Source organism: Centruroides sculpturatus, unplaced genomic scaffold, assembly GCF_000671375.1.
Source record: "Centruroides sculpturatus isolate CEXI.00-Female unplaced genomic scaffold, Cexi_2.0 scaffold195, whole genome shotgun sequence".
Classification (NCBI taxonomy): Eukaryota; Metazoa; Arthropoda; class Arachnida; order Scorpiones; family Buthidae; genus Centruroides; species Centruroides sculpturatus.
The window spans coordinates 348,501-360,174 of record NW_019384511.1 but is presented as its reverse complement, the minus strand read 5'-3'; the positions used below and the strand labels follow the sequence as shown (position 1 = coordinate 360,174).

Here is an 11,674-nt window from a genome sequence, read left to right as displayed (position 1 = left end):
ACTCGGTAAGTAATCCTACAATTTTTTGTTTATAGCGTAGTTTATACGGATTATTTCCAAAAAATATATACGTATTTTGGAAATGTTGAGTCGGATTAGTCTAGAATCGATTAATTTTATGGAAGGAAACCTTTCAATCAGCCGTAGTCCGTAAACTTCACACGTGTTGGGCTGTGATTGGAAGGACTCGTAAGAAATCGGATTCCTAAAGAATGGAACGTATCTATGATCTTATAGGGCGGTCGACTGTACTTTATATTTTTTAAAGCAAAATTTTCGAATAAGCGTCTTGAAGGCTATAAGTAAGTCATTATCACTTTGACTTTTGTTTACATGTATTCATCAATATATGGTTGTCAGAAATATATGCTATTTTTCCTTTGTTTTCGGTGGCTTTGGTTACATATATTAGATGTTATTTGTCGATTTTAATAATATCTGCCTGCAATATTCTTCCATAGCCATTTTTTGAATCTCCCACACTTTTTGTATCTTTTAGTTCAAAACTTCCTAAGCAAAACATTTAAAAAGATATATGACGTACTAAAAGATTAGGAGCATCTTTCCTGTACAATTTTCTACTATTGCACGGCGTTATATCCTCTCCGTACTTTATAAATTAGAATATTCTTGATATGCTTTTTGTCTGAAAACATTTCAATTTGATTTTCTTCATAGATATCATGTAAAATGTTTCAAATATGCTTATAAACCAAAATTACCATCCAAATTTTCAATAATGGGTTAATTTTCATAACTGTTACAATAAGTCACACATCTATGTTAAGTATGGTCAGCTGTAGAAATGTGCACAAATTTTCTGTCTATCCTGATTTAACACTTGATTATTAACCATGGCGTTTTAGAAGTGTGTAAAAGCAACGACAACTAAAAGAAGGTTATAGTAAAAAACGGGGATGGCCAACTTTTGTGTATAGCCTATAAGATCTACTTTTTAACTTAAAAATGTGTCGCGATCGACTAGTTGTCATAGGCACAGTGTAAGTTGCGAAGGAGAATATATGTGAAATATATACTATGTTTAGATAAGCAATTTAATTTAAAACAAAGAAAAAGTACTTACATTTTAAACAGAAGAAAAATTGAAACTCAAAGTTGTCACTTTCGGAGACCACCACTTCAGCCTTCTTCTCTCTGCCGTGTCCCGACCTACTCTCTCTGTTTCTCTTCCCACCTTTTTTTTCGGTTTTACGACCCTTTGTCTACATTACTTATTCCCTTTTTCAACTGTACGCAAATGGATTGCACATGGACCGACAAAACTGCATCTGAGGGAGGACGCGAAAATCCGATATCACTACAGTTGACTTTGCGCGTTACGTTCACGCGTTGCGTTCGGTTACAAGTGTAAAACATTAAGTCAAGACATCGCGAGCGATCGACTTGTTGGCCACCCCTGATATAAGAAATTAAGATAAACAAGCAACTTCTCGAAAAGCATGACGAAGTTACACGTGTGACTAATATGGCAACCACGTTTAAGATGTCAAAGTCGACAGTGCACGACCATTAAGTACAACTTTAATTTTGTAATACAGTATTTACTTATTGTATTTATTATTTTCGTGTTTTAGAGTATTTCTATGGAAGTTATTTGGGTTAGTTTTTCTTAATTTATACGTGTATCTGCCGTTTTAAGATTAACCAAATCGTTGGAATTTGTAAATAAATTCTTTCAGTTGTCATTACTTCCGCAGTACAAACGATTTATTATTATTGTTATTATTATTATTATTGTGTTATTTCAAGCTGCACTTTGTAATAAATGTTATATATTATTAATTATGTCTAATTAGTAGATTAAATATATCACATATTTCAATGTTAATTAATACGAAATTCCTTTCATTTTTATGGCTTAAAAATACTAGCTAGGAAGCAATACATTATATATAATTAATATATTAAAAAATTAAATCATGTTAAAAGGTTCATATAAATAGAAAAATATTATCGTAAAAATTAGATAAATATTTACAGACGTAATTTATCATAATATTAATTTAATTTTAATTAAGCAGAAAAATTGTTTAAAGAACTTTTGACAGAGAAACATTGACAAATGGTAAAAATAAACTTATTAATTACATAAGTAGACATGCATTTTGAATGTTTATACTCATCTGTTCTCTCACTGACAAATATCTGGTTAATTAGAAAATTTGTTGTAAGTTTTAAATAATTTTATATGATTATACAATTAAAATATAATACAATAAACAAGAAAAGTATTTTCTTAATCCAATATTTCACTTAATTTATAACATAAACAAATTATATTTTAAAGCATAGTGCGTAATGTTAATAATGCCTATTTTTACCATTTGTACGAAGTTCCTGCGTGATTCAAAGAAAATTTGTGCTTAATTAATTTGTGCGGAATTACGACTATTATTCCGTTTTAGAGTATTTTAAAATTATTGTAGTTTTAGAGAAACTACAATAATTTTAACATTTTCGAATAAATTGTAAAAACGTCGTCGTAATAAATTGAAAATATGAATTTTTATTACTTTAAAATATTAGATTAATTTCATAGGAAATTTTGAATTGTAAGTTACCTGAAGTCTCTTTAATGAAACCAAAATTTCTGCAGCCACATTTATTGCTAATGAAAAGAAGTTAATAGTGCTAGCGAAGACAAATATGGAAAAAGTCATAGTGACGAACACAATTTGGGAATTTAATTGTCCACCAGTTAAATAAAATGCAAGAAATGTCAGGGAAATAAATAATTTCGATATTGGAAATGACAGAACTAATGGCATCTCTCTTGCATACAATAACATTCGAACTTTTTTCATTTCTTTTCTGCAAATATTAACAATTAATTAATACGATTTTCTAAAATTTGTACGTAATTATTCAAGGAATGAGATATTAAAATAACGAAAAGTATAGTAAAACCTGTGTAAACTGGAATTACACATTTTTGAATTCTTCTGGTTTTGTATATTTTCGTTTTGAACGGGCACTTTAAAAGAACAATGCTTCGTTCTCACGAGTGTTTTCTATTTAGACATGTTTCCGGTTTATTAGTCTTCCGTTTGAACAGGTTTTACTGTATTTAATTTTACTTACGCTCTGACATTCTCTATTAATGCAGCATATGGCAATTCCCAGCAGTACATTTTAATTAATCTCATATCTGCAATCATCTCGTTCAACAGTTTCAGTCTTTCGTCTCCCAATTTAGCTGCTTGTAACCTATCATTAAGTAATTATGTTCAAAAGTAAATATATTCGTTTATACAAATATATATTCTCATCTTAAATTATAATAGAACGTTTTAATTTTCATACAAAAAATATCAGAACAGTTATGTTTACTCTGCTCAAATAATTTCAGTACTGTTTTAGGTATTATAGATTATTTCACATATCGAAATGTAAGATTGTAGCTCTAAATGACAGGGTCGACCAATGAGGTTCAACTTTGTCTCATTTCATTCTGGAATCTTACCAGAGAAATCTAATTGATTACATGGCCCAATTTTATATAAATTCAATGTTAACTTTGTACTTAAAATTAATACTATAAATGAAGAAAAAAATTGTGTTAGTGTAATGTTAACAGAAAATATATTAGAGAAACAAAAAAAAATTTATACCGGAATATCTAAACTTTTAAAATGATATGCAGTATTAAAACATTGCACACTTTTTAATGTATTTAATTAGAACAATACTTAAACAATACAATAGGAATGGCATTGTTTTTTCTATAGTTGAAGGAAAATTGACAATTGCACATAGTTGCATGAGTGCAAAAATCAAATATGTTCTATCAATATGATATGGCTCCCGAAGCCAGCACGCCAGCTTTGAAAACAGTACATATCTTCACGGTAAAAACAAGTTAGGAGTGCACATCGGTCATCGTGTTCATTCTAATACGGTGGATCTCATTTCCTAAATAGAACACGGATTCGTTACTAATGACGATGCCTCGCCCTGTGTATATAAGTTCATTCTACTTTGTCACAGCATCACTGCATATGAAATCGACATTTTGAGGTGTTAATGGCAAGACGTCTAGAGTTTACCTGTATGAAAATAGTTCTTTGCTAGTTGCAGAAAACAACTATCAATGGTGCAGAAAGTAAACCATGTAACAATGCTTCCACCCGTATTTTGATAGTGGACAAATACACTTTTGCAGCAAGTATGGAGCACCTCCCTGTTTCCTGATCATCGTCTCTCCTAATAATCTGTATAGCGTTCGCAGCTGCTATACAGATGTGTTTACTGATATAGCGAGTGTCTTGAATATTCATTGGCAGACATGTCAAAATGGAATAAATGGCAAGAAATTAGGAAGAACGATTATCTCGCTGACGTCAGCTCGATCGTGCAGCATTTTAAAACTATGTCAATTAATTGTATATTACTGCATTATATGACTATGACTACATATTAGAAACATGCCTTATATTCAAAGACATCTCAACAACAACTTGAGTAAAAATTTCGTACACGTTAAACATTGGTAAATGGGTTGTAAGAAATTGAAAGGGTGATTTTAAGTATTTAACATCGTAAGTATCAAACACATCTCTACTAGTAAATTTTTAATAAATCTATAGTAATATTATAAAAAGGTAATGTTTGTAAGTATGTAAGTAAGTAAGTAAGTAAGTTTGTATGCAGCAGGTAATCTCCGAAACTACTCATCCGATTTCAAAAATTCTTTCACCAATATTTAGAATGGAACTTCAGGATGGACATAGGCTGTATATTATTCTGTTAAACATTCATATAAATTAAAAGGTATAATCTAGGTTAAGGCTTTTATGTNGGAACGTATCTATATCTTATAGGAGGGTCGAATGTATATATTATGTAATTATACGAAATTGAAGAACATCTAGAAATCGCCATTCCTTGTATTCTGGTACTACTCTCATCCTGTAAGTGCTAAATTCACGAAATTCTGCTGTGAAAGGAAGTAAAGAGTATGCAAATTTAACATGATCATCATATATAGGCCTAATGATTATATTATTATTATATTAATATTATTTTTTATATTTTATAATATATATATTAGCGTTAATCAAATTAACACTTGTCTTATATGTATTTAACGTTTTTTTATTTTTTTATAGAACATTTTTTATTTTCCTTATTTGCTTACAAATCCTTTCCTTGTTATCGTTACAATTGTGATATTGTGGCAATATTATGGATGGACTATTTTAGCAGGATTCTTGGCTATATTTATTTTTATTCCTACACAAATTGCATTGAGCAAATTATATGCAAAATTGAGGTAATTATTACTTTAAATTATATAGTTTTAACACAAACTGATAAACACCCACTTAGACACACATCCCGAAACACACACACGCGCGCGCGCGCGCGCGTGTGTGTGTTTCGGGATGTGTGTCTAAGTGGGTGTTTATCAGTTTGTGTTAAAACTATATAATTTAAAGTAATAATTACCTCAATTTTGCATATAATTTGCTCAATGCAATTTGTGTAGGAATAAAAATAAATATAGCCAAGAATCCTGCTAAAATAGTCCATCCATAATATTGCCACAATATCACAATTGTAACGATAACAAGGAAAGGATTTGTAAGCAAATAAGGAAAATAAAAAATGTTCTATAAAAAAATAAAAAAACGTTAAATACATATAAGACAAGTGTTAATTTGATTAACGCTAATATATATATTATAAAATATAAAAAATAATATTAATATAATAATAATATAATCATTAGGCCTATATATGATGATCATGTTAAATTTGCATACTCTTTACTTCCTTTCACAGCAGAATTTCGTGAATTTAGCACTTACAGGATGAGAGTAGTACCAGAATACAAGGAATGGCGATTTCTAGATGTTCTTCAATTTCGTATAATTACATAATATATACATTCGACCCTCCTATAAGATATAGATACGTTCCAATTTATTAATTTATTACGAATCCGATTTCTTACAAGTCGTTCCAATCACAGCCCGACACATGTCAAGTTTACGGACTACGGCTGATTGAAAGGTTTTCTTCCATAAAATTAATCGATTCTACACTAATCCGGCTCAACATTTCCAAAATACGTATATTTTTTCGTAGTTTTATAGGAATCGTAATTATAGGGACCGTAATTATAGGGGGGTCGACTGTAAGTCATAATTCCTAGATATATTACTCTACACAATGTTCTTGTGCACGCTAATGTATATTTCTGAATTCTTTACTACACACACTGTAAGCTGTCTGATTATTGTCATATCCTCAAGGTTTAGTGTATGAAAACTATTTTCCATTTAGCACAGACCCTAAAAAAATTGCCGTGAATAATCGCTGACATACACAATTGCGTTAAAATTTTTTATATATGTTGGAACGCATGTGTGACGAGTTTCCAAACTGAAGTTGGTTTTGGTGTTCTGATTTCACTTACTTCAGGTCATGGTAGTCGCTCACAATTGCCATCACAGGCGGTCATTGCAGCATGGATGTTTGCCTGCGATGGATTGATGTAATTATGTGACATTCTATAAGCTTCTACAATCTTACACGCTTGTCTCTATAAGATTGTTTGTTTAGTTAAGTTACGGCAACGCGACACGTAGGCGATCTAGAAAGAATGCCTTCGGGAAAGTGTTTTTAAGAGTAAGTATCCCCTATTCAGATATTACAGACGTGGAGAAAACCCGGAAAACTCCACGTGGTTAGCCCGTCCTGGAGAGGCGCAAACCTACGACAGAATGCCGTGTTCAAAGAACGGAAACGCTTAGCCACTGGTGCGCTCTATAAGATAAAATTTTTTTGTCCTTCTGAGGAAAAACATATCAGCCCTCAGGACATATATATCCAGCTGAACTTGTTTCATATTAGTTATGCTATCACAAAGAGATTTGAAGAGCTATTTATGGAAGCCCAATGAAGAACATTATTCTATAAATAAAACGATACTCCATAAACTAAGCAATGTATGATGTTGAAATTTCGCATTCGCAGAGAGGCCATTACAAAATTTTTCAGAATCGGCAAAATTTCAATTATTTACAGTGTAATTCTGACAAATCTGAAGAAAATTGCTCTTATTCATGCGCTCTTGCAAAACATAAAGTTTAAGTGATTGAAGTTTAGAATAGATAAATCTTTAGACAATGCAACACCCATCCGATATATATGCATTAGAAGTTAATTACCGATATTAATTTATTAATTTATAACAAGAAATGATTAAGCACATTCTGAGGAGTAAAACATTTTAGCTCAGATATTGTATTTTAATTTTTAAAAAATCTTTAGAAATATAATTATTTTTTATTCATATATATTAACGTCGAAAATTATTCATTAGAATATCAACTTCAACTTACAGCATTAAACTTGCAGACATCATTTGCTAGAAGGTTTACCATTTGTCCTACATTCGATTTTCCTAGCGATGAAGGACTTAACCTAATTGCCTGCATATATAAATTTTATATTAACATAAATAATGAGTGTATTACCTGAAAAATCATATAAATTGTACTAGGCTTAGTGCATTTTCAAACTCTTATTCTATTAATTGTTTTTTATTTCTAAGGAATAAGAAATGTATGATGACTTTAATTGTATGAAAAGCACTGAATTGCTTTTTGTAGTAAGCTTTAATCAAAATATTTGCTATGTTTATTTAATAAGTGTATTTTTGAATTTACAGTTTTAAGTATTTCGTTGTATAAAATATAATCTGATAACTTATAGAATATTGTTTACTCGACAGTCCAATGAAGGATTATAAGCTATTGCATTTTATAAAATGTGTAGGCCTATAAATAATTCTAATGCTCTGTTGTGTCTTAGAGAGATGAAAGTGTATGAAGCATATCCAAGTGTAATAGTGTTTTAATTTTATATGGTATATACAAACTTATGGTAAATTAATATCGTACATAATCATAATATATATCATACATAATAATGATATATCATTCATAATTATAGCAATAAATAATGTGGTATGTTTTATACTCACCTTTCTATATATCAGAGTACAAAATGCAATCTTTAATTTCATTCCATAAATTTCTGTGACAAAAGTATTAGTATTATACGTAAAAACATAAATTGCAGTTACACCAAAAAATCCTGCAATTGTTATATATATATTGTGTTGATTCCATTCCAATCTGTTGTCAAAATAATATATTGTTAATCCCAATAGGTATGCTTGGCCTGCAACTACCACCGTTTCCTGCAAACATATACATGTATATATACGTTACATAAAATATTATATTTCAAAGCTTCACGAATTGCAAAACAGATTTAATAACACCTACCGTGTTTCCCCGAAAATAAGACATCCTCAGAAAATAAGACCTAGCACAGGTTTTGCTGAATTGCGAAATATAGACCTCCCCCTGAAAGAAAGACCTAGCGAAATTTTTTTTAGTCTTAACTGTCATCGACAGATGGTTGAAAGTGGCCGTTGGCTTTTTGAAATTACAGCCATTAATCACGCCACACGGCATGATTTTTTTCATAAGACTATGGCTTCAGTGTTGCCACGCCGATTTGCTCGGTAGATTCGTTAGGCAATTTTCGGTAGATTTCGGTAATTTTTCGGTAAATCCACTTTTTGTGGAAGAAAGGAGGTTGCACATAAACAATAACATTCTTTTTCGTCATTTATTATACACTATAAAACAATAAAAAAACAAAAAAACTAACACAGAACACTTACGTAAAAAAATAATAATTTACTAGTTAAGTAGGTACATTTTGTCTTATTTTTCTAACAAAATACAGTAATACCTTTTATTTTTCGGATATTAATAATAATTATTATTTTTCAATATCTTCCGTTTGTATGTTTTTAACACTGTTTCTTATTTTTGAAATTAAATTATCTTTTACAGGAAAATCGTAACAGTAATTTTTATCCAATTAATTGTTTAGTAAGAAGTAAGCTAGTGATTGTTTCAGAGCTCATAAATCAGTTTATTTCCGTATTTCGTGTTTAACAGATTTATTTACGAAAATATTCTTTCTATTCCATTAGCTGAAGAATGGGGCAGACACAAGATATTCTCAACAAAACGAGACAGAATCTTTGCAATAAAGTCTCTTACAATATATAAGAAATGAAGGTACAAATAAATGTTTTATTGAGAATTTTTAGATACATTGAAAATAAAAATTTCTTTCTTGAATTATTGTAAACTTTTCGGTAGATTTGGTGCTTCAATCGGTAGAACGGTAGATCGGTCCCAAAATCGGTAGATCTAACGAAAATTCGGTAGACGTGGCAACATTGTATGGCTTGGGAATCACAGATTTGCATAACGTTACGGCTGGTGATCGCTAATTGGTCGGCCGGGAATCACGCTCCATTATATTTGCATAATGCTACGGTTCAGTAAGCACTAATTGGTCATAGAGCCCGATGTCGACGCTATGAAAAGGTTAAGTTGAAGCGAGAGTGGGAAGGCCACTCCAGCACGGGTACTTCGTAAGTTCAGTTCGCCTGGACCGGATATACGTCACTCTCGTTTAAGTTAGACTTGGGAATTTTTTTGTTCAACAATAAATGTGAATTCTTCTTAATGGAAAAATAAGACCACCCCTGAAAATAGAGCAAGCTTTTTTTGCTCTCAAAGACCTAGCGCATCTTTGAGAGCAAAAATTAATGTAAGACACTGTCTTATTTTTGGGGAAACACGGTAAATGAGATAGACAGATGGCAGCATATTAATGGCTGGTTTATAAACTACGTACCATAATTATGGTTATCCATACCATATGTTATCCATATCCGTAAATGCTTCTAATATGGTACCTATGTGTGAGAGCCAAACTTAGTGAAATGGTTTGTTAAAATTTTTTGGGGGAAAAAAATATTTTTTTAGTTTAGAGAGATAAACAACAAACCGATATTTTAAAGAATAATAAAATTGTTTTCCCACGGACTTATTTCCTGGTTAAAGATGATACATCGAATGTGTCACCCGGAATCTACGACAAGGAGAAAGAAAACACTATTGGTCAGTGGTGAAAAATTAATCCTAATAAGGCAGTGGAAAAACCCAATGATGACCCCCTTTATAAAAAGGAGAGATCGATGCGTCAAAGACAGTTTCCAGAGTTAACTGAACTGTAGGATTACGTGTGTGGATTAGCCGCTGCCAGTGATTGTTCTAATCACCGCCGTGCGCGAAGACCATCGCCTACGAAACCTCATCGATCGAAACAACTGTGTGCCCTTTCGAGATCCAAGGACTAAACTTCCAACTCATAACTTATATCAAGGTATTTATCCTCGCGCGAAGTAATTGTGAACTCTCTCTCTCTACTACTTGTTATCGGGAAAATAATAGCCACGTTAATTGTAATCCAACATGAATTGTATATAGCTAAAGTAGAATAATAAACGGATATGATGTATATAGACAAATACTGTAGAGTGTAATTCCTCTGATTCTCTCCATCTGCCTCCATCCCGGAACCAAAAGTTCGCACGCGCGACCGTTCGCGAAAAGTAAATTAACGGCCAATATTCTTTTCCTGTGTTCAGGATGACATCACTGTGTCCACAAGACACAGTGGTGTCATCCTGACAGGGCGCTAAAGAGGTGCTGACCCTGCGGTCACATCCATACCACACGTTATAAACTACATACCATAATTATGGTTATCCATACTATACGTTTTATACGTTATCCATATCCGTAAATGCATCTAATATAATACCTATGTTAGTAATTTTAAAACATAAGACTATCCGCATCCATAGGAGCCAAATACTTTTAAGGCATACCAGGCGGTCTGCCATACATATACGAACTATTGATGTAAACAGACAAAAATATCACGTGCTTCATTGTATATCAAACAATTCTTTTGTTTTATGTTTCTTTATGAACGAATTAAGACTTATCATAAAATTTTATATTGATCAAAAGTAGCATGAGTCAGTCAATTACCACAAATTAGGTAGGTGTTCAGCTTATATTGATGTAAACTTTCCATCAATGCTTTTGTGACACTCCCTATTACATCGCTTTTTGTTAATAATATAGTTTTTCGATAATTGCAAATAACGGTAGCATATCCGCACAGTTTTCTTATTTCATATGCGTTCTTGTCCCTGATTACCCTGGTCTCATCAGTTACTTGTTGCTTCTGATATATGATTCAACGGCAACTTCCAACAAGTGTAGTCCACAGACTCTCCATAACTATATAATAAAAGTTTAGTGAATGCAAACTTTCTAGTGGAATATGGTCGGAATATCCAGATATAGTACATATATTGTAAAGTCTTTGTAAATCCAATATTAAAATTTACATTTTAAGTGCGGATTTACAAAGACTTTACAATATATATATACAGCAGTCATAAGAAATTTAATATAGTACATAGATTATAACCATACTATATGGGTAAGAATTCAGATAAGGTTATAGTTGCAGATATGATTATAGTACAAAGTTTATAACTCAGTCCTTAGGCTTTAAACCTTTCCAATCTAGAGAACCTAAAAACAAATCTATATGAGCCAAAAAATGCTAGAATAGTTTGGAGACTTTGTCCTGATAAATTCAAAACAACCCTCACCATCTGTAGATCTCATTGCAGGCCTGGCACAGTTAATCCTAAGCTAGATAAAATGGCTCGCTTAGAACGACATGA

General features: G+C 31.5%; 1 protein-coding gene across 1 annotated transcript in view; it reads right to left on the bottom strand.

The window, feature by feature from the left end:
- LOC111622423 (multidrug resistance-associated protein 4-like) overlaps positions 1–9,933 on the bottom strand; it is a 54,787-nt gene extending 44,854 nt beyond the window's left edge. Inside the window, exons 1-7 of the mRNA XM_023364805.1 lie at positions 9,913–9,933; positions 9,760–9,820; positions 8,015–8,233; positions 7,371–7,460; positions 5,470–5,633; positions 3,103–3,228; positions 2,583–2,832 (exon numbers count right to left, since the gene is read on the bottom strand). Coding sequence (XP_023220573.1) covers positions 2,583–2,832; positions 3,103–3,228; positions 5,470–5,633; positions 7,371–7,460; positions 8,015–8,233; positions 9,760–9,783 — 873 coding nt within the window. The 5' untranslated portion in view covers positions 9,784–9,820; positions 9,913–9,933. The remainder of the gene's footprint in view (positions 1–2,582; positions 2,833–3,102; positions 3,229–5,469; positions 5,634–7,370; positions 7,461–8,014; positions 8,234–9,759; positions 9,821–9,912) is intronic.
- Positions 9,934–11,674: the final 1,741 nt, after the last annotated feature.